Source organism: Eleutherodactylus coqui, chromosome 6, assembly GCF_035609145.1.
Source record: "Eleutherodactylus coqui strain aEleCoq1 chromosome 6, aEleCoq1.hap1, whole genome shotgun sequence".
In the NCBI taxonomy this organism is placed as follows: Eukaryota; Metazoa; Chordata; class Amphibia; order Anura; family Eleutherodactylidae; genus Eleutherodactylus; species Eleutherodactylus coqui.
In genome coordinates, this window is record NC_089842.1 from 88,948,794 (window position 1) to 88,976,693 (window position 27,900).

General features: G+C 42.8%; 1 protein-coding gene across 1 annotated transcript in view; it reads left to right on the plus strand.

Moving 5' to 3' along the window:
* The window catches only part of GRIK5 (glutamate ionotropic receptor kainate type subunit 5), a 344,216-nt gene that overhangs the window by 290,015 nt on the left and 26,301 nt on the right, over positions 1-27,900 (plus strand). The window contains exons 13-17 of the mRNA XM_066607146.1: positions 301-414; positions 10,306-10,415; positions 25,066-25,239; positions 25,568-25,733; positions 26,459-26,684. Of these exons, the coding sequence (XP_066463243.1) occupies positions 301-414; positions 10,306-10,415; positions 25,066-25,239; positions 25,568-25,733; positions 26,459-26,684 (790 nt within the window). The remainder of the gene's footprint in view (positions 1-300; positions 415-10,305; positions 10,416-25,065; positions 25,240-25,567; positions 25,734-26,458; positions 26,685-27,900) is intronic.

Consider the following 27,900-nt stretch of genomic DNA (forward strand, 5'->3'; position numbering starts at 1 on the left):
AACCCACAGTATGATGAAAAACATATATTTGCTGGGTAATTTATTAGTGCATTCATTTTGTACATTTCCATCAATTTAGAACATTACATCCATGCCCACGTATTCAGGCCGTAGCTTCAGGAAGATCAGAGAAGTCAAGTCTGCTTTAGTATCAATCTCTGAAGACAAAGACATCAGATGCATCTTACAAAGCAATGGACTGCTATTTGGGATGAAAGCTAATGAGGATAGCCTCCAGTTTCGTATGACAACCATTATTTCTCATTAACGTGCTTTTTTATTCCACATCTCTCTCTACAGAAGGCAGACCTGGCAGTCGCTGCTTTCACCATCACAGCTGAGCGAGAAAAAGTGATTGATTTTTCCAAACCCTTCATGACCTTGGGGATCAGTATTCTGTACCGGGTTCAGATGGTAGGTACCTCCCTGTACCCCCCCTCCCCCTCCTAATACCATCCCTCCACTTTTCTTGCATTTAACCCATGTGTATGTGTGCCACAAGAACTTTACATTCCACAGAGTAGGAAGTCGGAGAGCATAGGAAAATTATTTACCCCACCACCAAACACATCCTGTTAATATACTGATTGCATACCCAATCTGGTATATAATATAATGAATGAGCGCCCCTTTAACAGGTTTTGTCACATACTGCATAACCTTCTAGTGCACCAAGCAACTTGTTGCATCTGCCTGTCTGTATTGCAAACACTATGGTCCTCATCCATCACAACTGTCTCGGAGAAAATGTTCTTTTTGTATATAGCAACCAATCAGAAGTCAATACTGCATGTATAACCACATTACATAGATAACATGTCAGAAATGGTAAACATCTATTAAATAACTAACTAATTGATATGGAGGGGGAGAGGACCCTACCCAGGAGGGATTCCAGGGGAAGGAGACAGTAGGTGGGGATGGAAGCTGCTCTTGTTGTGGTGGCTGTAGGTTGTAGGCTTGTCTGAAGAGATGGGTTTGCATGTTCTTTTTGAAGCTTTCACACTTTTACAGGTGGTGAAGAGTCTGATGCTTTGTAATAGGGAGCTCCAAAGTATAGGTGAAGCACAAAAGAAATCCTGTAGACGAATATGTGGGGAGCATACTAGGGTAGAGTAGAGAGGTATTAGCTCAATATGTATGGAGGGGACATGTTGTGAACAGTCTTGAATGTCATCGATAATAACTTGTAAAGGATTCTCTGGGTAATAGACAGCAAGTGAAGGAGCTGGGGGGTAACTAGGAGAAAGGTAGATAAGTCGGGAAGCAGAGTTGAGGGTGGCTTGGAGGGGCGCAAGAGCGTTTGATGGGGAGCCACAGAGAAGGATGTTGCAGTAATCTACATGGGAGATGATGAGGGCATGCATTAGCATTTTTGTTAACTCTGGTCTGAGGAAGGGTATTATCCAAGACGTTTTTGAGTTGGAGGCGGTAGAAGGTGGCGAGGGCTTGTATGTGCAGTTTGAAGGAGACAGCGGAGTCAAATGTTACACCGAGACAGTGGACTTGTTGGACCGGTAAAAATAGGGATATGTACCACATTTATCACCTTCCTGAAGTCTCTTCAGCCAATCACAGAATAGCCTAGAAGAGCTGAAGAGTCACAGTCATCAATTGAATAAATGAAGATTCCTGAGGGTCAAATACTGACTTGATGAAACAGTCATTGTTGCGATAGCCATGGACATAATTATGACATTATGGCTCAGTCATAAGGAGACCCATATGTTTCTCTAGACAACCATAATGTACACAGAGCTATCTCTCTGCTGATGGAATACCTCACTGGTAATGTACTGCCCAAAACGGCCATGAGTTCTTGTACAGCTTCTGCACTGTGAGGGGCGGCTTGGTGGACTCACACTCAGGTTTTGTACCCCAAAGAAGTTGCTGTCTTGACAATTCTTTTCCATATGCCCTACATGCATGCAGAAAATTATAAGCATTTGGCATTTTTAGACCCAATTGTAAACCTTAATTACCTTTCTGGAACCTGCATGGGCATATGTCTGAACAATGCAGTAGTTAGCACTATCGAAGAAGACACTCATGACAGTGAACACTCACATCATACTGTAAGCCTCAAGGCATGGTTATTTGGGCAGTTTATGACACTTCTCAATTACATAGTAATATTACATGGGCACAGATAGAAATCGTAAAGCAATAAAAATCAACACAAGAAGATAAAACGTGTCTGTTGGATCATGAAATTGTAGAGGTTCTCTCTTCCAGCATTGAACTTGTGATGGGCAAGTGGTAACTATCATCAGGGGGTTAGACCTGATGACCCTAGAGGTCCCTTCCAACTCTACCATTCTTTGATTCTATGAACTATTGCATGCTGCCATTTGTAAAGTCTGTGCTTCTAAGGAGTGATTGGCACATAGGGTTATCTGCTACTAGATTTCATGGGTCTTGATGTGGTTGGAAATCACTATTGTGTCAGAACCTGTTCGCTCATAGCATGATCGAGCCCCAGTGGGTACAAGTATTGGGGTTTACTAGATTTTAATATGTTTGAGGCTTTGGCTTTTCTTAAATGTTTTAATAAATGAGGTGAGAACCCACTCCTTTCTTCACATACCATTTCCAATAACATATTACAATATGTCCTCCTCCAAGTCCACCATATGAAATTTATACATTATGCCATTTATATCATATCTTCCAACTGCACCAAGCTAAGACTGTTCCGTTTCTACCACCAAATCACGCACACAGACCATATTTACTCGGAGACAGTTTTGATAAATAATGCGCTATATGTTTGTGAACCCACTCCTTCCTTCACATTCCTCTTCAGATGTAACCTCACAGTATGTCCTCCTCTATGTTCACTATATGCAACTTCTACATTTTGCCATCTCCTATACATTCTTTGTACTTAGTCCAGCTTTATTTTTATTCCTCTTTGTGCACTGCATTATTTATTTGTAGATCCCTAATGGTGTAACTAGTCTTCTGAATGTACGAAGTGTGATCAAAAAGTTCCAAGACTCATCATATATTTTAAAGAATGGGGAACATGCATCATTTTTATGCTCTGTCCCCTTCAAAGTAATCTGTCCCAAATGATATGCATTTGTCCCAATGTTCCTGCCAGTTTCGAAAGCAATGTTAAACCTCTTCAAAGGTGACGGGACTAAGCTCTGCCTGAACATTATTCTGGATGCCTGAAATGTCATCAATTCTTCTTTTCAGCTACATTTTCAGTTTTAGGATAAAAATAATGTCCAGGACAAAAAAGTTCAGTCTAGACTGGAAGTGTAGAATTAGTGGATTGGGGTTTTAGCTGGGAATTGTTGGACAGGGATGGAAGTAGGGTTGGAGGTGGGGGGATATCAAGGAACAAAAATATTTTAAAAAAGTTGTCCCTTGGTGTTATTTCCATGCTCTTTCATAAATTTCACATAGAACTGAACTCAAGCAACTCCGTGTCTGGTTCAAACTTCTATTGAGCAAGCAGCTTTTTTTTCCAGATCCACTCCCAGGTGAAGGAAAGTGAAATAATAGTCTTTATACTCTATCCATTGCAGTTATAACAATCCTTGAGAACATCACCCTCAGGAAACACAAGCTATAAGATCAAAAGGCCCAGAACACGCTGATCAAGAGGACTTACCTGTTGTCATTTATCGAAGCTAAAGTTGTTTTGGAGGTGTACAAGAGTTATTTCCGACTGCACCCCTTTCCGCTTGATCATCTGAAATGTCTTGGAATTTTTTGGTCACACACTGTATACCTGTTCATACCATACTATCTGGGCAATGGAAGGCAACATATTAGTCTAATATTGATAGAACCTATTAGGCCCTACTAAGGTATAAGGATCTGGCATGTCCATCCATTAGATGGTTGGCCATTAATTTCAGTGGTCACCATGCAATCAAGGTAAGGAGGAAAAAACTATGGCACTAAATAAAAACTTAAACAAGCATTAGCTTCCATACTATATGTAGTGTAGGGCCTTGTCATTACATCTTAAGCCCCTCTTTATGTGCTATGATCTGCCCCTTTATTTATTTTATCAGAACATTAGTGTCAACAAATTTTACATCTTTCATTAAAGGGGTGGTCCAAGTTACACTTTTCCATTAAAGGCCCATTCCCCATGGAGTAAAATAACTTACAGGCATACATTCCCCTCTCCCTGCTCCCCGGTGTGCCCCGTGGTACTGCTCAGTCCTCCATTGCTTTGTTTATTTACGGGCTGCAGTCCCTTCTGGTTTGCAGTAATGTCACGGGTGCAGCAGCCAATTATAGAGCTCTGTGATCGAGCGCTGAGCTCTACCATAGGCAGCAGTGCCTGTGACATCCTGTAAGCAGGCTGGGGCAGCCTGTAAAGGTGACGCCAGAGGGGAGACCCGAAGTGGCGCCAATGGACACACCAAGGGAGCAGGATGAGGTGAGTATATCCCACTTAGTTTTTTTACTGCATGGGGAACGGAATTTTAATGGCAAAATATAACTTGGACCAGCCTTTTAAATCCACAAGGAACGCCTGTACCTAACATGCATTTATACATGTATGCAACTAGTGCCTAAAACCCCCTGCTTTATAGTACCGAGGTCTAAGACCACCATGTTGCATTCAAAGTTCTCTTACTTTATTGAGTCTTTTTGAAGATTTTTCAAAGCTTTTTAATGTAGAGGAAGGAAAGTAAACTATCCATGTGAGCAAATGTATGGGTGAGAGATGCTTTACCCGTCCATCCTTCAGAATATGTTCAAGGGCTGCAGTTAAATTAGGAAACAATTTCATATTGCGGTACTAATATGATCACCAGTAGAGATGAGCGAGCGTACTCGGAAAAGCACTACTCGCTCGAGTAATTTGCTTTATCCGAGTATCGCTGTGCTCGGGTCTGAAGATTCGGGTGCCGCTGCGGCTGACAGGTGAGTCGCAGCGAGGAGCAGGGGAGAGCGGGCGGGAGAGAGGGAGAGAAAGATCTCCCCTCCGTTCCTCCCCGCTCTCCCCTGCAGCTCCCCGCTCCGTGCCGGCACCCGAATCTTCAGGGACGAGCACAGCGATACTCGGATAAAGCAAATTACTCGAGCGAGTAGTGCTTTTCCGAGTACGCTCGCTCATCTCTAATCACCACATGTTACAGTTGTTTCTTTGTTCTTTCACCAACTATGCTGAATAGTTACTTTTGTTACAGAGACAAAATACTGTTTTATAACAGTACTGTACGGTATAAATAATGGTTTGCTCCCACATTCAGAAATATCAAATTATTTCATTTAGATAATTGCCATTGATATAGAGAAAGATTTCGGTATAAATCCTCGGCTTCTCACTAGTGTCCAATGTCAGCATGAGGCTTCTAATGTCATTAAGAATAAGAAAAAGAACCCAATGGCAAAACGTTGCCCTTATATTAAGCCTCATAGCTCCTTCTAGAAGAGACAGATCAGTTTTGGGTTCAGGTTCACAAAAAAATAGTATAGGACAAAGAATGGCCGACAAATTAATGAAGTTTGACCTCAGTTATGAGGAAGAGTTCTAACAAAAAGCAAATTATTCCAGTACTTCTGAATCATCAACAATATGTTCTTCTGTTTATGGCTTGTTCACTGTCTACCATACTTCCCAATGCCATCTATGCATCTTGTTACATTCACATACACAGGAATGGCTCCAGAAAGGATGATGTTGGGGTGGCTTGTCAGACTCACGATAGATAGAGATGTGATTCTCCACATTTACTGTCCTTTCCATCTATGCATATGTCAAACACCTTAGTATATACGGTGCATGTTGTCTTCATGCTAAACCATGCCCAAGAGTCTTGGCGAGTCTACAAAGGGCACTAATATGGGATAATTTATTAATCTATTCCATAAGTGGGTTTCACAAAAGACAGCTGATCTCCAAAAGCAAAAAGGAAATTGGATTGAAAGGGGTTATATACCGTATTTTTCGCTCTATAAGATGCCCTCCCCTCTCCAAAGTGGGAGAAAAAGTCAGTGCGTCTTATAGAGCAAACATACCAAAATTCAAGGTTGCCGAGTTTAACGCACGATTGTGCAAACTATATCGCGGTTGCACAAACAATATCGCGATCGTGCAAATAAACGCACAATCATTTACTAGTTCTCTCACTTCTGCATTACCACCCTTTACATACTGCTGATTGGTGGGGAGCATGGCGGGAACTGCTGCTGCTCCCCTGCCTCCACCAACTGTATTCTTTCCTTTCTTGGCCCGTACATTAGTGCTGCTGTCACGGAGCTCCAATGTTTTAGAGCTCTGCTTTGCCTTCTGCTCCATCACCCAGTATTTTACCCTGCACCGTCCCTGGGTGAGTTCAAAGTATTTTTTCCCTATTTTCCGCCTCTAAGACAGGGGTGCATCTGATCGTCCGATGCGTCTCATAGAGCGAAAAATACGGTACTTTCTACTGCTTAAGGCACTTTTTCATGTAGCTGAGTCATTCAATAAACTTAATGGGGTATTTTGTCAAGGACATGCAGTAGTTTTCTGTTATTAAAAAGCCACAAATTTAGCGCAAGTAGGGTTTTTCTCAAAAAGGTTGCAACATTTTTGCTACTGTACATCTTTCATTTGATTTTCCCAAATTGTCTTTAAAAAAAAAGAGGCATAGTTTGTGTCTTGTAAGGCTTTTTAGACATACCTGTGTTTCCCCTCAAAATAAGACAGGGTCTTATATAAATATTTGCTCCAAAAGAGTTCACTTTTTTACATGCATAGCTGCCTGGACCCTATTTACATTGACTATTTAAAAATTAACTGTAACTAGGGCTTATTTTGGGGTAGGGCTTATAGTTCAAGCATTCTCACAAACCCTGGAAATCATTCTGCATCATCACAAATCCTGAAAAGTTATGCTAGATCTTATTTTTGGGGTAGGTCTTATTTTCAGGGAAACGGGCTACTTAAAAAATGTGACTTTTTAAAAAGTTGTAAAACTTGTCCCATTCTCACTCCAGCAGCTTGGTGGCGTATAAAGTTATTCCACATCTCTAGACTTTTTTAAAGGTGCAAATTTATCATCAGCGTGCAATTTGATAAATTTGTCGCAAATGATGGAAAGGTGACCCCCAGCAAAACTGACTTTTAAAAAACGCACTTGATAACTGACCATTGTGCACATAGACGTGATCACCTAGGTACTGATTAAACCATACAGTACAGTACAAAGTGCCGGTTTATAGGAGCACACATTTAACACAGCAGAGAAGCCATTTAATAAGGGGCAGAGGATAAGTCCCCTTGCGAGTGAAGGAACATGAGGTACTGGAAGGGATCCTTGGCATGGCTTCTGCTGCTTCCTTTGAGCCATCACACCCTCATCATTTATTCAGAGCGGTGTCATGATCCTCCAGCAGCAGGAGTATACATACTTATATGAGAAGCGGGTGGACCATGACACCGCTCTGAGGAAGTAATGATGGGACTATGCTTTATAGGCAACATGCCAAGACATCCGCTGAGTTAGCATTATCCTGATTAGTTTTAAACAGATCAAGTAGCAGGGTGTGTATACTTTTGCAACTAAGTTTGTTTAAATTGTTCCCTTAGGCTAGTTTCACACGGGCGATCGCGATTTTGTCCCCCAAAAATTGCAGCAAAATCACTTCTTTTTTACTGCGACTTTTGAGCGTTGGCGCTGCTTTTTCTCACTAAAGCATCGCTGCCCCTCGCGATTTTAGCCCGCGATTTTGCCGCATTTTTTTTGCGCAGAAGTTAATAGGACTTTCTAATGTTAAAATCGCATTGCATCGCAACGTTTATTGGGAGGCTCCATAGGGAAACATGGGAGATTTAAAAAAAATGCACATCGCAGAAAGACATGTCCTATCTTTGGCAGGAATACACCGGCCGTTCTCATAGACTCCTATGAGAGCCGTCAGGAAAGAGACAGGGAGGGAGTTTAGCAGCGGCCCGCATTGCTAAAGTCCCTCCCCCTCCTATTGCTGGCAGCTCCCGTTGGCTCTGCTAAGACCCACCCCCTCCCTTTACCTGTAACCGGCAAGGGGCGGAGAGGAGGGGAGGGAGTTTAGCAGAGCTGAACTCTGTACCCCCGGCTGACGGTATTCCGGGCTGCAGCGTATATACTCACTCGCAAAAAAGTAGGACCTGCTCTGTTTTATGTGTATTTGCACAACAGAGAGCCTCATAGACGTCTATGGGTAGTGTGCAAACCTGTGGTTATGCGCTAAACGTTGTGCATACCCATGATCAACAACATCTGGTTAGGCTAATTAGCCATTTAAATCAGGGTGGGGTAATTCTCCTGCCTGTCTGAACGAGCGGTGCCTGCACGAATATGCACAGTATTTGCACATGCACGCACACAAAATACACTCGTCCTCTGCGCAGGAGCGAGCGTATTGCAAAATATCCTCATCTGAATGAGCCCCTACACCCTTCTATTTGACCCTGTTATCCTGCTACCCTACTTTCTGCTGCCGTCTACAGCCATTAAAGACCCATGAATGGGGATGCACTGCATACGTAAGCTGCTACTTAAAGGGGTATTCTGTGTTTTTTTTCAACTCGTGACCTATCCTTCCAGGTCAAAAATCGTCGATGAACGGGGGTCCGTCGCTTGGGATGCCCGTCCATCAGCTGATCATCCAGCTCGCTGTACAGAGCAGTGGGGTCAGACATTGTCATCAGTGGACAGGAGAAGTAGGAGCGCCAGCTTCACTCCTACTGAGCCCAATACTATTCCACTTCCTGTTACTGGCAGTACGGACATTGTGTCCTGTCCATAACGAGGGAGTGGAATACCAGCACGGTGCTCCCGTTCATTTCAATCGGAGTGAAGCTGGCGCTCCTATTCTCTTTCCTCTCCACTGATGACAACATCTGGACGATCAGCTAATAGATGATGATATTGAGCGGCGGACCCCCATCCAATGACTACTAATGAAAAAAGACCAGAATACCCCTTTAAAAGTGTCCTTGGATTGTATTGAGTAAGGTAGTATTTAAAGGAATTTTACTAAGCTGCAATACCAAAGACAGCCTATGAACAAGAGTGGCGCTGTCTCTGGAAAAAATACCCTATTTTCTAATCTCATACACCCCCTTTAAATGCATTCTTATTATTACTTCTTTATTATAAAGCAAATTGTGACTCTGCTGAATGTTATGTCCTCTGCTGACACATCCATCAATACGTGCTGTCACTTCTCTCTCGCATCATGTCCTCTGTCCTACACATGTCCTTCCGCTTTCATAAATTCACCTCCTCATATTTATTAATCTACTTACTCATATGTTCTATAAAAGTATATTGGCCTGTCCTCTACTCCTCCAAGTTTTCCGCCTGTCTGTATCCACACCGTCTCCTTCATTTTATGGGCACACTACACTATTAAGTTGAATGCACCTTCCACACTCCCTCTGTATTATATGCATCCACTTAGGAGGAGAGGCAAGGTTATTTCTTACAATACACACTCTAGCTGCTGCAGTACCTCTTTTTCAAGAATTAGGGAAACATCCTGCCCACTATTGATTGATACAAAACTCTCTCACTCTTTACAAAAATATTGTCTGAGGTGTGTTTTGATGTTCTGCAGCAGCTGAAGTGTTTATTAGGATGTTCTGCAGCAGCTAGATGCATATGAGAAGATGAAGCCCCATTCGTATCTGCATTTGAGCTCCGTTAGGGCTACTCGTTTCCTGGTTCCAGAGAAACTGAATTTAAACAGATCCGTTTTTTTTTCCATTGAAATCAATGATAGAGAAAAAAAAACGGGAATGTTTCCGCTCCAGCCCGTTCCGTTTGACTTCCTTTCTTTTACAGGCGCAGCCAATGGAGCCTAAACGCAGATGTGAATGGGGCCTTATGCAGCAGCTGAGGTGTGTACTATGATGTTCTGCAGTATTGGGGCACGGTACTATATAATATACACTATAGCTGATGAATAGAGAGCCAGCACTACAGTTCTGTCAATTATTGGTTTGCCAAGGTATGACTATGATAGACTGCTAGTAGAGGGAGAGATAAGCAGTGCCTATGTGACGCTGCTCATAAGGTTCTTGCTCTATTTCACATTATATTGCCTTGACTACGTTTTGTGGGTTGCAGTATGTACATTATTTTGCCATATCCGGAATACTATTCATGCTGATGTATTACCTGTAGGTACATGTAGCCTAATGTGATCTCTTCTTCTGGCTATTACCGTCCCACCAGATACTGCCATTGCTGTGCACACCATTCTCACCATGCTCTTTCCTGCATTGTACACCCAAGCCCTCTCACTGTACCTCCTGTATACATATGTTCCCTCCTGTATATATTCCCATGTCTCCCACAGGGCCGGAAGCCTGGGTACTTCTCCTTTCTGGATCCTTTTTCTCCTGCTGTCTGGCTCTTCATGTTGTTGGCTTATCTGGCAGTCAGCTGTGTGCTGTTCTTGGCAGCCAGGTAATAACCCCCGTTTATCCAACCTCCCTGTGCACTGAATTGTATAACATCCTCTGTAATAAGCCATGTGTGCCTCTAATGTTCTGAGACCTAATCACCTCCACTATATTAAGCCATGTGCACCTGCAAAGTAGGGAATGACCCATCTGCATCCTCGATGTTCTGATTCTTGCACGCTCAACACTTCACAATGTAATGCACGTGCCCAACCCTGCGCACCCTGATGGTACATTTTTAGTTTTGCCAACCTCCATAAAATTTGCATTATGAATTAGTAAGAAATTTGTGTTCTGTGTATGCCTGATTTATTATACAGTTTCCATCTGGAGTATCATACAATATACAGTGAGAGCATGTAGGCAAACACACACATTTCTGGGCATATAGGGGGCTGGTGCTGCACCCATTATGTTTCCCTAAAGTGTATTAGGCTGGTTTCAGGACTGCATGCAGGACTTTTTCTTCCGGCTAAAAGCCAGGTAGCTGAGCGGAAACGAACAGACCCCATTATAGTCAATGGGGTCCGTTTGGCGCTATTCTGTTTCATCATAAGATGAAGCTGTTCAGAAGGGGATTCTACTTTCTTGCTCCCCGAATGGAGCAGGAATACGGATCCCCGAGTTCAGATGTGAAAGCAGTCCTAGGGCTCCTGCACATGAGCGTATGCTTAGATACGGTCGCAAGAGGATGACGTGACTGTTCTGAATGGAGTGGGGTGACGTGCTATCAGGCGTAAACCCATTTATTTTACTGTACACCAGCGCTGTTTCTGAACTGGCTCAGCAGCCTAATTAGTCCCCAGTGTCAGCAATTAACACAGCAAAATCACGCAGTTATGCACATGATTTTGTGTGGATCGATTTGCGCACCCCAATAAATTCCTATTGAGCCCAATGGAAATGCGGGCTCAAAAATGATGAATGTGAGGGAACCCATTGAAATCAATGGGTTCTATTGTCTGCAGTTTGCACAAGCTCGTGTGCAGGAGCCCTTAGTTCGAATTCCCTTTTAGCAGTTTTCAGTTTGGAAACATTGAGTCAGATTTACTAATCCCGTCTAATATTTAGACATTATAAACACAAACTCGGTAGCCTGAAGACACGTCAAATTTATCACAGCGGCTCAAGCTGGGCGATAAAGTTTGGTGCAACTTTAGACACCTATTGCTCGGCTATCTTTGCCAAATTGTGCACAATATTAGTGAGCATTGATGGGTTTTAGCCAATGTGCCTTTTCCAATAGGCTCGCCTCTTCTCAAGCAGGGAACCTATGTGGTTCAAATCACTCTGGAGCCGGGGTCTTAGTAAATCTCCCCAGCTGTATTGTAGAATACATGCTAAACCAAAGAGTTACATATTACATCAGATGCAGTAAATGTACATGTTACCTGCGCACAGCAAGGGTGGAAACAATAATTGCAAATGTAACCCAACTTCATGACCACATTATTAGTTCTAAATGTATAAATGATGGTATTTATTCAATTGTGCTGCATATTTTGTTTGTAAATACTGGAATTTACTGCTTTTAACCAATGCACTGGTGCTATCATGCTGTTCACATCTGCGATGTTCATGGCTCCCCATTGAAGGGAGGAATAGCGCTGCATGCCTTAAATGCAAATGTGAACATAAGCTAACCCAAACTACAAAAGTGTTGAACCTCTTAAACCTAAAATACTGTATAACACAACTGAATGTGAAGGGCATGTAAAGAAAGGCAATGTAAGAAGTAAACGATAGTATAGAAATGTCAGGGTCTTAGCACACTTTTAATTACATTTAAGAGCCCATCTGCCCAGACAAGGCAGCCTTTTCAGATGAGACCCTAATCTAGCAGACGGACCTCTCCTGGGCCATAGGCTTTTAAGATGAACTCAAGTAAGATCCAGAACGATTGAAATCAGCGGTTTAGTTAAAATCAGTCTAAAATGAGAGATAGACAGACACTTTTACGCGAGACGACTTGAGCAACTGACAGTCATCCCAACAATGATCTCTCCTGTGCTTTTACCCAGGAGTGAGAATCACTCACTGAATGGAGGCAGAACATGTCGGAGATCTCTTCCGACCACCCACCTCCGTTCAGAGTAAACAGGCAGTCATTTGTAAATCAATGACTGCCTGTTTACATGGGCCAACATGCTTTTTAGGTGAGCTAAAAACTGAGTCAAGTGAGCTCTTCTCGCCCCTTTGCCCTGTTGGGTCTCGTGTTTACACAGGCTGACAGTTGCCCATAATCACGCTTTTGAGCGATCACTTGGACGACTATTAGCCCATGTAAAAAGAACCAAACTCAGACCACAAAATTAATCAGATCCAAAATCAGAGAAAAAAATGATAGTTTGTACTTACTTACCTTTCCTGACTTCTGGCTTCTCCTGTTTTTAGGACCTGCAGACCCCCTGTCAGTGGCCGGAGCTTGTATATGCCGACACACAACATATAGATAGATAGATAGATAGAAAGATAGATAGATAGATAGATAGATAGATAGATAGATAGATAGATAGATAGATAGATAGATAGATAGATAGAAGATAGATAGATATGAGAGAGATAGATATCAGATAGCTAGATAGATGATAGATAGAAAGATAGATATGAGATAGATAAATGGATGCATAGATATATAGATGCATACATATATAGATGCATAGATAGATAGGCGATAGATAGACAGATAAATGCATAGATAGATAGATATGAGAGAGATAGATAGATATGAGATAGATAGACATAGACAGACAGATAGATGCATACATAGACAGATAAACATAGATAGACAGATAGATGCAGAGATAGATAGATAGATAGATAGATAGATAGATAGATAGATAGATAGATAGATAGATAGATAGATAGATAGATAAGAGATAGATAGATAGATAAGAGATAGATAGAGATAGATATGAGATAGATAGATAGATATGAGATAGATAGATAGATAGATAGATAGATAGATAGATAGATAGATAGATAGATAGATAGATAGATAGATAGGAGAGACTTTTTGGAGTATAACTTTAAATATTACCCAGCAGATCTTCTATCTTCATTGCACAGGTTTGGTGTATTTGTGCCCTGAAGTTTACTTTGTACATTTTAATGCAGTGTGCAGTCAGGACCTCTAGTTTTGCTATCAGTAGAACCTGGGGATTGTTCTGTTTTTCATCTGTCCTGATTATCTCAGTCTTGTTTTTGAGAATGCAATTGACCTTTTCTCTAGAAACGCAGAAATTCAGCAAATCGATTGCTTTTGTCTGACTGAAGGCAATAATTGCTCTACTAACATCTAAAAGAACTGGTGATTTGTCATTATATCGAGTGACTGAATATAACAAAATAGTGAAAACCAGGAACACCAAAAAATATCCTACAGAAAAAAAACACTTAATTGCTTTTGGATAATTTCATCCATTGTGTCTGATCTTCAAAGTACTATTTATATTGTTTATTTGGAGAACATTTAGGACATGACCTGTCAACTGGATACAAGAGACAATGGGGGGAATTCATAAACACTTTTATGCCAGTTTTCTAGTGTAAAAAGAGTAGCAAATTTCTGCTACTTGTGCAAAATTTTCTAACATTTGTACTTTTTTGTGCCCTGCTCGCAACTTTACTAAAAGTGGATGTGGCTTGACAAAAAAGGGTGTGACCTTGCAGGCTGTTTGGATTTACTACACCCACACCAGCTCGTAGACATGTGCCATTGCAGCGTCCGAAGAACAGGCTCCAGCCTAGGAGACAGTAGCGTAGTGTTCAGGCCTTGTCATGGTGGCGCTACCGTCTCCCACCCAGAGGGTAACCTGGGACACGTCCAAGGGGCCGAGGGCAGGCTATAAAATAGGTTAACCCAGTACCTTAGTCCTTCTGTCACGGGTGACACCAACATTCCATCCTCCATGGTGAATTCTTGATGATGGAATAAAGAGAGTCCACACATGCAGAGTTGAGTTTAAAGGCAGAACCGGGAACGCTTAGTAAAGCCGTTTACTGGTAATACAACTTGAAACACTTCACCGGCTAGACACTGGTGCAGGAGGACACATGGTGTTAGAGGGAGGAAACATGGGAGGACAGAGGGACTTCCACAGGCCAAGTTATCTGAGCATCTCTCTTCCCGGACACCTTTCTACAAACAGTCTCCAACTCTCTACCGGTACACACTCACGAAGCAGGAACATACACGCAGCGCTGCACGGTGGGAACTCGCAATCCTTGCAGCTTCTCTCTCTCTCAATTCTCTGGCTAGGGAAGAAGAAGAGATCTACAACACATACAGGCTAAGCTTTCAGCCTCCTCCATCTTCCGTGCACGCAGATTGAAGGTGTCTGTCAGCAGACAGGCTCTACGCTTGCAAGCAGGATGCTCACAGCAAAACTGACAAGAAAGACAGCTCTACTCATGCACCTTGCAACCACATATATCAAACAAGGTCACATGACATGCAAACGATACATTTCCAGACATAACCCAAACCGTAACCCATTCAGTGCTGCAGCTATGCAATACACATCGTATTCACTCACATATACACATTGACAACACATAAACACAATACAGACCATTCAGAAACATCCAGAAGCGCATGCACATCAACCTCTGTACACTACACCAAGTTCATTAGGAGGCATGCGGCTCTTCATGCACTTCACTCCGAATCAGTGTTAACCTATACCAGTGTATAAAATGCCAGTCTAAGTAAATTCTTCCTAATAAATACAATGTATGTATACACTTCTCAAAAGACATTGAATAAACACTTTGCTCAGAAACTTTAAGGGAACACTGAAATCACACATCGAATTTCGGTGAATTTTAGATCCTTAAAGGAGATGTCCCGCGCCGAAACGGGTTTTTTTTTTTTTTAAACCCCCCCCCCGTTCGGCGCGAGACAACCCCGATGCAGGGGTTAAAAAAACCACCCGCACAGCGCTTACCTGAATCCCGGCGGTCCGGTGACTTCAATACTTACCGCTGAAGATGGCCGCCGGGATCCTCTATCTTCGTGGACCGCAGCTCTTCTGTGCGGTCCACTGCCGATTCCAGCCTCCTGATTGGCTGGAATCGGCACGTGACGGGGCGGAGCTACACGGAGCTACACGGAGCCCCATAGAGAACAGCAGAAGACCCGGACTGCGCAAGCGCGGCTAATTTGGCCATCGGAGGCCAAAAATTAGTCGGCACCATGGAGACGAGGACGCTAGCAACGGAGCAGGTAAGTAAAAAACTTTTTATAACTTCTGTATGGCTCATAATTAATGCACAATGTATATTACAAAGTGCATTATTATGGCCATACAGAAGTGTATAACCCCACTTGCTGCCTCGGGACATCTCCTTTAATATATAAATTGTTTAATTTGTTGAGAACAAAATGACATATCAGCAGTCAATGGAAACCAAGACTATCAACCAACCGAGGGCTGGATTCCAAATCACCCAGAAAATCCGTTTCTCAGAAGAATGGCAATTGAGCTGCATGATGCAGGGCTGTGAGCACAGGTACCACTACAAGACATTGGGTCCTTATGCCACCCTCATGGACTCTGTTTTGACAGTTTGGTAGGAAACAAACAGACCAGTAGCCTGCTGGAGGTCATTTCGTAGAGTTCTGGTAGTGTTCCGCCTGACACAATGGAGCAGAGACTAGTCCTAATGCTGGAGACATGGAGAAGGAGTCAGGCTCTAAAGCTGCTGGGTGATGTGACTGAGTGGCGGTGACAGGAAGTTTGAGCTGATAGCACCGCCAAGTGGCCAGAGGCACTACACTGCAGAGCAGAGAGCAGACATCATAGTTTGGTGAGGGGAGTCTGTGGGCCCCCCTAGCTTAGAGGCCCAGTTGCAATTGTAACCCCTGTAAGGGAGGTGCCCTCCGAGCTTCCATTTTACCATCTATTATTTCCTCCCATCGTGGATAATAGATATGAGGAAGGTCTGTGCTTTAAGAGGGAAGGGATCCTATTGAGTGCACACAGGAAGGGGAAGCCATGCCATCTTAGACTCAGAGCAGCGTATGTGAAAACAATAGAACGACATACAGTGCGCTCTCCTCTGGGGAACGTGCTATATTCCTGGCGACACCAGTAAATCTCAGACGGACCAGTGGGAGAACGTTTGACTAATGCCTTGCCAGGTGAATTACAGGAACTTCGGTCAATTACTGGATTTTGTCCACGGAGAGACAATTAATCCCTAAGCCGGTAAATGCACTTTGCCTACCTCTTTTGATCTTTTGCAACTGTTCTTGTTCATGAAAATCCACACCCTGGTGAATACCGGAGATTCTTAAGTGCATGCAATAAAGCTTATTCTGTTTGCGAAGATCTTCGTGCCAGCTGGTTATCTAACTAGATCAGAGCAAGCCCTTGCATAGGGCATACAAATCTGAAGGGGATGTGGGCACCAAGAAAAAGTATGGCCTTGACCCCCAACTACTTCCCTCCCAGGGGCCGTGTCCATCTTGAGCACCCACGTCACCCCTATAGTTATGCAACTGCATTACACGGTTCACATTAAATTTAATGGACTGGAGAACGAGGCTTGATGTGCATTACCGTTCTCGGGATTGGTGGGGATCCCATCAATCGGAACTCACCAATCTATCACTTTTCATCCGTCCAGCGAATGGGTGAAATCTTGAAAACATTTTTGCTCTCCGAAATACCCCTTTATCTTGCTTGAGTTACCACTAGGGGGAGTTCCCTGACTAGAGAGTTAACACAGCTAGTACTGAACAAGCTGTATAAATCTGTAGAAAACATTATTCTGCACCTCCTTCCTTTGCTATATTCTGCAGTAATCAGACTTGCAATCTTGTGTAAAGGTGACAGATATGTCTATTTGGCAAGGGAAGGTGTAAGATTAAATTGCACTCCATTTTATGAAATCTCTGTTTAGATTTACAATATATTTGACCTATTCTGATTCATATCTGTTAAATTAAAACTTGTTAGGTGGCCAGGATGGCAGGACCCGGAGGCACAGAACACAGCTAATTTCCCTTTACATTTCACAGTTGTTAGTTTTGGAATTTAGTTCCTGGGAGTTTCATAAAATGCATTACAACCATACATACAAAAACACAGAGGGCTAATAATAAGGTAAATTAGACGTCCGTGTATTTTGTAATAAGTCATATAGCTGGAGGCTTAAGAAGACATATACTCTAGACGACTAAAGGTTCTCCGTACAGTGTATGTATATAGAACATTGGCTCTATATACAGTATATGGCCTCACTAGAACACTTCTATAATGACATTTTCTTTCTGCTTTTAGGAATCCATCAGGAAGCTGATGATGGATCCTATTTGTATTCTAATGTTGGCTGTATAAACGCTCAGAATGTGCAATTTTTCTAATGTATTGTATTATATATCATAGGATATTATACTAATTAGGCTCACAACAGTACTCCAACACACTACTAAACAGAGGCACTTCGTAAGAATAACAGATCTGTCAACAGCAGCTTGTTGTCAGGTTACAGTTCGCTTGACAGTGCTGTGAAAAATAAGTACTGTTGGCAAGTATGAAATTAAATTAGCTTACAATTATAAGGAAGCCATGACAACTATGGACCCCATTAACCTTAATGGGGACAGTTGAAGTACTATTGATGGTAATAATAGGGCTGAAGAATAAAAAGTCAATGAAATGTAAAATGCTCCTAGTTAAAATATTATACTGTATATATAAATGACAGGCAATGTGTGAAAAGCAGGCGTTGTATAGAATGGCTACAGAATGCGTGAGTTTTTATGTAAAGTACAAAATGTGTGTTTTATTTAAATAGGCTATACACTTTCCCAGGCATTGTATAGAATAGCTAGGCAGAATGACAAGTACTATTTAAACCAAGGATGAAAAGGGAGTCATGAAAAGGCCTTCACTGAAAAGACGTATGTGAAAATGCAACAAAGACAAAACTAAAATACTTTCTTATTCGAAAAAAGAAAGAAAAAAAACAGTATGGGCCTAGCAGCGCACAGTGCCTGCGTCTCCTCCGGGGGACCCATGGTGGCGGTGAGTGAGCCCTACTTTGTCACTCTATATCTTTCTACGTAGTGTGGCGCCAGGGGGTTGAGAGCTGAATAGGTCCTGACTCCTGTCCTAATGAGACCAGGCAGCAGATGTTGCACCGCCAAAGACACAGGTCACTGTGTTGGCAGAATAGGTGGTGGCGCATAGGGCGCTGAGTGAGGGGAGCCTAAGAGAATCTGCGTCCTGACACTGTGTGGTGGCAGCAGTGTCATGCTGACAAATGGAGAGCCAGACCAGTCCAGCCTTGGATGTAGCCTACACGGTCTGTGGTCTCTGGAGTCTGGACAGGCTTTCAGCGTGAGTGCAATGGAGGAGCCAGACAGCAGGGGGCCCAGGTTAGCTCTGTCAGTCGTGACTGACTGCAGGACTGTAGTAGTGAACCTTGGAGGTTGGATTGTGGGATATTGGAATATGATGCGGGTTCTGTTGTGGGACATTGGAAGATGATGATGATGGGGGTGGGTTATGGGACATTGGAAGAAGAGGATGGGGTTGGATTGTGAAACATTGGAAGAAGATGATGCGGGTTGTGTTGTGGGACATTGGAAAAAGATGACTATGGAGTGGATTATGTGACATTGCACAAAGCTGATGAGGGTTGAATTGTGGGACATTGGAAAAAGGTCATAATGAGGGCTGGACTGTGGGACACTGTAAGAAGATAGCGGGGTTGTGTTGTGGGACATTAGAAGAAGATGATGATGGTTAATTATGGGACATTGGAAGATGGTCATAATGAGAGCTGGACTGTGGGACATTGGAAGAAGATGATGGGAGTTGGATTGGTGGACATTGGAAGAAGATGATGGTGGTTGTGTTTTAGGACATTAGAAGAAGATGATGATGGGGTGGATTGTGGGACATTCCACGAAGCTGATGGGAGTTGGATTGTGGAACATTGGAAGAAGATGAAGGGGGTTGGATTGTGGAACATTGGAAGAAGATGAAGGGGTTGGATTGTGGGACATTGGAAGAAGATGATGGGAGTTGGATTGTGGAACATTGGAAAAAGATGATGATGGGATGGATTGTGGGACATTACACAAAGAGGATAGGGTTTGGATTGTGGGACATTGGAAGATAGTCATAATGAGGGCTGGACTGTGGGACACTGGAAGAAGATGATGATGGGGTGAATTGTGGGACATTGCACGAAGATGATGGGAGTTGGATTGTGGGACATTGGAAGATAGTCATAATGAGGGCTGGACTGTGGGTCACTGAAAGAGGATGATGGGGTTGTGTTGCGGTACATTAGAAGAAGATGATGATGGGGTGGATTATGGGACATTGGAAGATGGTCATAAGGAGGGCTGGACTGTGGGACATGGGAAGAAGATGATAGGAGTTGGATTGGTGGACATTGGAAGAAGATGATGGTGGTTGTGTTTTGGGACATTGGAAGAAGATGATGATAGGGTTGATTATGGGACATTGCACGAAAATGATGAGGGTTCGTTTGTGGGACATTGGAAGATAGTCATAATGAGGGCTGGACTGTGGAACACTGGAAGAAGATGATGATGGGGTGGATTATGGGACATTACACGAAGATGATAGGGGTTGGAGTGTGGGACATTGGAAGATATTCATAATGAGGGCTGGACTGTGGGACACTGAAAGAGGATGATGGAGTTGTGTTGCGGTACATTAGAAGAAGATGATGATGGGGTGGATTATGGGACATTGGAAGATGGTCATAATGAGGGCTGGATTGTGGGACACTGGAAGAAGATGATGATGGGGTGCATTGTGGAACATTGGAAAAAGATGAAGGGGGTTGGATTTTGGGACATTGGAAGATGATGATGGGGGTTAGATTGTGGGACATTGGAAAAAGATGATGGGAGTTGGATTGTGGAACAAGGGTTGGGTTGTGGGACATTGGAAGATAGTCATAATGAGGGCTGGACTGTGGGACACTAGAGGAAGATGATGATGGGGTGGTTTGTGGGACATTGCACGAAGATGATGGGAGTTGAATTGTGAAACATTCGAAGAAGATAATGGGAGTTGGATTGTGGGACATTGGAAGAAGATGATGATGGGGCAGATGGTGTGAGGGGTGGAATAACATCTTGTGACATAAGGAAAAAATGGGGTGCCTGGGTAGAAGGAGGCCTATTCCACTGCAGGCGGGAGAATTATATACTTTACCGGTTCAACTTTTGGCATTGTATCAAGTCCTTCATTCAATACAATGACTCACTTCAAATATTGCCTGCAACATATATACGATGGATGGATAGATAGATAGATAGATAGATAGATAGATAGATAGATAGATAGATAGATAGATAGATAGATAGATAGATAGATAGATATGAAATAAAGTAGATACTAGATAGATAGATAGATAGATAGATAGATAGATATGAGATAGAGTAGATAATAGATAGATAGATAGATAGATAGATAGATAGATAGATATGAGATAGATAGATAGATATGATATAGAGTAGATACTAGATAGATATGAGATAGATATGGCTTCTCCTGTTTTTAGGACCTGCAGACCCCCTGCCAGTGGCTGGACCTTGTATATTCCGACACACAACATCCTGAAGCTGGCCAGCATCAGGACCCTATGTGTATGGTGTGCCCTGAGGGGGACTGTGGGATAGGGGGGACTGAGCGACCCTGATCTATAAGGCCCAGTTGCCTACATAGATAGATAGATAGATAGATAGATATGAGATAGATAGATAAATAGATAGATATGAGATAGATAGATAGATATGAGATAGATAGATATGATATAGAGTAGATACTAGCTAGATATGAGATAGATATGAGATAGATATGTGATAGATATGTGATAGATGGATAGATAGATATGAGATAGATAGATATGTGATAGATAAATAGATAGATCTTAGATAGATAGATAGATAGATAGATAGATATGAGATAGATGGATAGATATGAGATAGATAGATAGATAGAAGATATGAGAGAGAGAGAGAGAGAGAGAGAGAGAGATATGAGATAGATATGAGATAGATAGATAAATATGAGATAGAGTAGATACTAGATAGATAGATATGAGATAGAGTAGATACTAGATTGATAGATATGAGATAGAGTAGATGATAGATAGATAGATAGATAGATAGATAGATAGATATGAGATAAAGTAGATACTAGATATAATAATAATAATCTTTATTTGTATAGCGCCAACATATTCCGCAGCGCTTACATAGACAGGGGGAATACAGAAAGACAAAAGTACAAAAAAATTACAGAACCACGGTTACATAGTAGTCAGTTGATGAAAACAATAGGGGTGAGGGTCCTGCTCCAACAAGCCAACCTACTACAAGTAATGGGGTGATACAGAAGGTAAAAGGCTGGAGATCTACTAGATAGAGTAGATACTAGATAGATATGAAATAGATAGACAGATAGATAGATAGATAGATAGATAGATAGATAGATAGATATGAGATAGATAATAGATAGATAGATATACATCTATTCAAAATCCTGAGAGTGCTGCAGATAATTTGCATGTAGATGATCTTGCTGCAGCTGCTCTCACATAGCAGTGTGAAACCACTTCCTTCAAGGAGAAATTGAAAAACGTGCACTATCCTGAAATATCTGAGTATATAGCAACAGTGGCATAGCGATCAGTCAGATAAGACATGTTATTACTATGGGATCTGCTTTCCTTTGTGTTGCATCGCACAAATTTGCGGTTTTTGTGCGGTACGATGCAACTTTTACAGTAGAAAGCCCTACTGCTTGTCCCTTAAATAAGCCCTAGCTGCATTAAAAACAATACATCACTGAACAGGCGCTTTTCAGTCTACTGCACTTCCCCTCTGGCAGTTCCGCCGCACTTGTTTGCAGTCTTTAGCCAGCGCTTCCTTGTCAGGGGCTTCAAAACCCCCGCCTCCAGGAAATGCTGGCTTCCGATTGGTACTCAAGCGCCACAGCTCAGCCAATCACTGCAGCACTCGATGAACTAATTACAGGCATCACATTGAATGGCTGTGATTGATTTATCGAGTGCTGCAGTGATTAGCTGAGCCGCGACGCTTGAGAACCAATCAGAGACAGCACTTCCTGGAGGCAGGGGTTGTGAAACCCCTGACCAGGAAGCGCTGGCTAAAGACTGCAAACAAGTGCCGAAGCTGCGGAGGAGAAGTGCAGCGGCTGCTAGGTTATGTACTGTTTTTTGTAGTTATTTTTAATGCAGATAGGGCTTATTTTCAGGGTAGGGCTTATATTTTAAGCCCCTCCCTCCCCCCGAAAAACCCCGGCAAAAGAGTGCTACAAAGTCACATGACTTTGTAGCACCATAAAATTGTAATATCGCGGTGAGAAAATGCAGTGATATCGCACAGAACACAGCCGCGACATTGCTGCGATTTTCTCACGATGATATCGCTGTTGCCCACGTGAAAGAGGCCTGATAATGAATACTGATAATTTAACTCTTCTGCTGTATAATATCACAATGATTAATGGGCTCCAATGGTAACATCTGCATAAAAATACCAAATAAACGCTTTTACAAGCCATGATGACATTTAATTAATGTTATACCTTGTGGGATGGAGCACTTAATTATGATAAAGTTGTAAAAAAAGAGTAGGAATGACATATTTCAAGGGTTTACTAATCGTGATTCCACACCATAAATCGCAGGTCTAACTGCAGATTTTGATGCAGAATTGCAGGCCGGTTTTACGGCGGCTTGCTGTGCGTCGTGCGCGCTATTCCATCCCATGTGAGAATTAGATTATATGTTGTAATGTTTATTGAGAACTTGGTGTTACCAATTACCTTGTCAAAGATGTATGTCCTACACACCTGCCACTGTCCAATCAATGCTGATAAGAGTCAAAATGTGCACTGCACTGTTCCTCTATTGTTCCTCCTGTCAATAGGGTGTGTCCCTACACAGTCTGACAGTGTGTGAATGTGTTAGGAGTTTCCTCATTGATAAGACGAACAGTAAAAAACTGTTTTCAATTTCTTCATATAATTCCCGGAAGATTAACAGAGGAAATGTACAGAAAGATGTCCCATAGTTGTTATTTCGTGTGTTCTTTTTATTGAAACAGACATGTAAAGGCCCGTTTAAACTCAAAGACTATCTTTTAAATGATTGACAGGTTAAAAGTTTAACGATCATTTTGCATAAAGTGTTAATAGACACTAATGTCTATTAACACTAGAGATGAGCGAGCGTACTCGGAAAAGCACTACTCGCTCGAGTAATTTGCTTTATCCGAGTATCGCTGTGCTCGTCCCTGAAGATTCGGGTGCCGGCACGGAGCGGGGAGCTGCAGGGGAGAGGGGGGAGGAACGGAGGTAAGATCTTTCTCTCCCTCTCTCCCACCCGCTCTCCCCTGCTCCCCGCTGCGACTCACCTGTCAGCCGCAGCGGCACCCGAATCTTCAGACCCGAGCACAGCGATACTCGGATAAAGCACATTACTCGAGCGAGTAGTGCTTTTCCGAGTAAGCTCGCTCATCTCTAATTAACACCTTATCTTCATTTGCATGTAAAAGGGCCTCCAGGAGCTGCATGTGGACAGGGCTCTGCACACATTGTTCTACTTGGGGCTGCTGGCAGAATACAATGTAATCTCCAGCACCCACTGTGAACATAGCATGTGGTCCGTTGAGAGATACTTTCTCTCTCTGCAGCGGAATAATGGATTTTAAGCTCACCTTAAAATCATCCTTCAGACGAAAAGTGTACGATGTGCGCGTTTACATACAACGATTATCGCTTATCTGTGGTTGTTTGAACGAATTTTGAGTGATAATCATTGCGTGTAAATGGGCCTTTAGGAATGATGACGGATCCTCTTTAAGGTTTTATTATAAAGAAAAAAAAAGTTAAGGAATATACTTGGCCAAATAAAAAAAAAATCAATATATTGAGTTCAAGGTAAATTGATCTTTATCCATACAGGTCAAGAAATGTGACGTTTGAGTGCTGATCGGCCTACTTGCCCCTTTTCTGTTCTCAGCTCTGTGGCGGTGATACTTAAATACTCAGAGAAATTTGGGACAGAAAGGTTGCTAATAAAAGTGTATCTCTAGCAACCAGTATGTTCTGACAGCAGAGAAGGGGACATACAGCAGCAGAAAACTCAATAATGTAAGAAGAGAACCTCTTTAAAGGGAACCTGTCACCATTTCAGAATAAACAGACTTTGAAGTTGGACTCGGAATGGAGTACTAAGTCATGGAGGCAGGCCGCGCCTGACTTTTCTTGCCCTTAGTATACTGACTGACAGCTCTCTTCACTTTCGTACATGGGGAAGACTGCTGTCAATTAATATGCTGCAGGCGGGAAAAGCCGGCATGGCCCGCCTCCAAGACTTGGAGCTCCATTCCGAGTCAAACTTCAAAGTCTGTTTATTCTGAACTGGTGCATCGTTTCAGAATAACACATGCATCAGGGCAATGGGCACACCTGTCCCAGGTGGATCGGGCAGTATGAACCTGGTAACAGGTGAGCAAATATAAGCAATGTTAGGTATACCGTAACTTTAAAATGCTGTCAACAATCTGTATATAATGACAGGTCCATTGTTGATGTGACCCCTCACGTTTGCACTCTTACCCTCAGATTGAGTCCTTATGAATGGTATAACCCACACCCATGTCTACGGGAGAGGCATCATATCCTGGAAAATCAATACACACTGGGGAACAGCCTGTGGTTTCCTGTAGGAGGGTTTATGCAACAGGGGTCAGAAGTCATGCCCAGGGCACTGTCTACAAGATGTGTTAGTGGAGTCTGGTAAGTATGGCCATGGTGACACAGTAGTGAACCAATGGTGCTTTACCGCTGCATACTGCAATAGTGACTTGGACTAAGAGGGATTTTGGGACCTCATTGATTGCATGTGTTACTGATAGGTTAATCCAAAGTTGTAGCTAGGTGTTCCTTCACCCGATGCAAAGATTCCATTCAATGCTTTAGCCCTACATTTCAATACCCTAGCCAAGGCAGTTGTGGCTTGGAAATGCCCCCCTGATACCAGCAACCAGGGCACAAGCATCCAGCTACACCCCTAGCTTTGGTCTTTTCAGGATACAGCCAATGTCATCTAGTTTCTCTCTTCTAGGTGGGCCTTCACTCTCATAATCATCTCTTCCTATACTGCCAACCTTGCTGCTTTTCTGACTGTGCAGAGAATGGAAGTCCCAATTGAGTCAGCCGATGACCTTGCAGATCAAACCAATATTGAGTATGGGACCATTCATGGTGGATCTACTATGACCTTCTTCCAGGTGGGTACACCAGTCCACACTTGCTACTAGTGTTGAGCGAATTGAACCAGTAGAACTCTATTTCAGGTCGAATTTTGCTAATAGTTCAATTCAGCATGAACCTGAACCAAGCATGTAGCACAGTTCTACCCGTAACAGGGTTCTACTGGTTCGGTTCGCTCAACACTAGTCCTGAAAGCTGGTGTATAACACTTTCTAAGAGCCATAAAAGTCCTATATAGCACTCTTTCTTTTATGGCTCTTAGACAGAGTTATACACCAGTTTTAAGGGTTTGGGTGAACTGCCGATTTGGTTAAAACGGAATTTGGTTTAGACCAAACCAAACGTTTTGCAAAAATTCAACAAACCGGCCGAAGTGAACTTTTCAAGAGTTCGCTCATCACTACTTGCTACCAAAGTAAAATGTCCTCTTAAATTAAGAAGGAAAGCTGTATCTAAGAGCCGATCACTTTATATGAACTATTGAGAGATGTTGTGGTGGTGATGTGCCCTTTCAGAAATTTGCTTTGGACTAGTGGAGCTTCTAGCTGTGCTCACCCCTCTGAGAGCTATGAATTATAATACTCTGAGTAGGAATGTTGGTATCTAGTGTTAATTTCTGTCTAGAAACACTCAGAAATATTTTTGCTCTGTTACTCATACTTTTTGAGTGGCCAACTTGATGGTATCAGCCCATTTAAATCATTCCACAAAGGATTTCATGCTTGAATTTCTGTTCGCACAGAACTCACGGTATCAAACGTACCAACGGATGTGGAATTACATGAACTCCAAGCAGCCTAGTGTGTTTGTGAAGAGCACTGAAGAGGGAATAGCACGTGTGCTGAACTCCCGTTATGCTTTTCTGCTGGAGTCCACCATGAACGAGTATCACCGTAGGCTTAACTGCAACCTCACACAAATTGGAGGCTTACTCGATACCAAGGGCTATGGCATTGGGATGCCGTTAGGTGAGTGAATGTGACACTGCACCAGGGTGCACAGGTTGACACTGTCATTTACCTGTATTGAGAAAAGTTGCCTATTATCTCCACATCATAATGTGTCAAATTTGACTCTGCAGACATGGAATTGTGCCTTTCTGCTAGTTCCATCAATAAACATTTTTTATCTACAGTATCTATGGAATAGATGATAGCTTAGACCAGCGAGGATTTGACCACTACTGTTATTCGTCTGTGTCCATACCTTTTATAGAGCTTTACAGAGAGGCTTGACCACCAATCCATATCTCTTCTCCCCGGAGGGAGATGTGCTGGGATGAACAAGAGTGAGCTTCTGGCATTCCAGAAATCAGTGGTTCTCCAATGGCTGGAAAACCCCTTTAGGTTGGAGTTGGTTGAGTGGTTTCATTTAAGGTTTGGATATGGATACAACTCTTGAGATGGTTAAGTATTAGAGATGAGTGAGCACGCTCGGATAAGTCAGTTACTCGAGCGAGCCTCGCTCTTCTCGAGTAACTGCATTCTTGTCCGAGCAGGCTCGGGGGGGGGGGGCAGAGGGGGTTAGCGGGGGGGAGAGAGACCTTTCTCACTCTCTTCCCTGCTACCCCCTCTATCCCCCACCACCCCCCCGAGCACGCTTGGACAAGAATGCAGTTACTCGAGAAGAGCGAGGCTTGCTCGAGCAACTGACTTATCTGAGCGTGCTCGCTCATCTCTATTTAGTATCATTCTTGCAAGTTAAAACCACAGCTTGTACTCCTAATCCCATTCTTACTACCTGGGGTTTTTGGTGACCTACGCTTAGGATAGGTCATCAATATCATGTCAATGGAGGGTCTGGCGCCTCCAACTGAATAGCTGTCTGAAGTAGCAAGGCCGCTTCAGTTCATGCCAGGTATAGCGCAGTACATTGGATAGTGGCTGTGCCAGGTTTGGCAGCTCAATCCCATTCATTTCACTAAATGGGACTGAACTGCTCTCAGTCCGTGTGACTGATGAACACAACAGCTCATACCTTAGAAGAGGCTAGATGCTTACACAAGTGCTGTGCCCTCTTCAAACATCTGACCATGGGGGACCAGAGTGGCAGACCCGACCACCACTGATCTGATATGGATGACCTATCCTGAGGATAAATCATCATTATCTTAGTCCTGGAAAACCCCTATGGACACTTTTGAGGGGCAGCTTTCTTTCACTTACATGCATGTATTTTGGGACT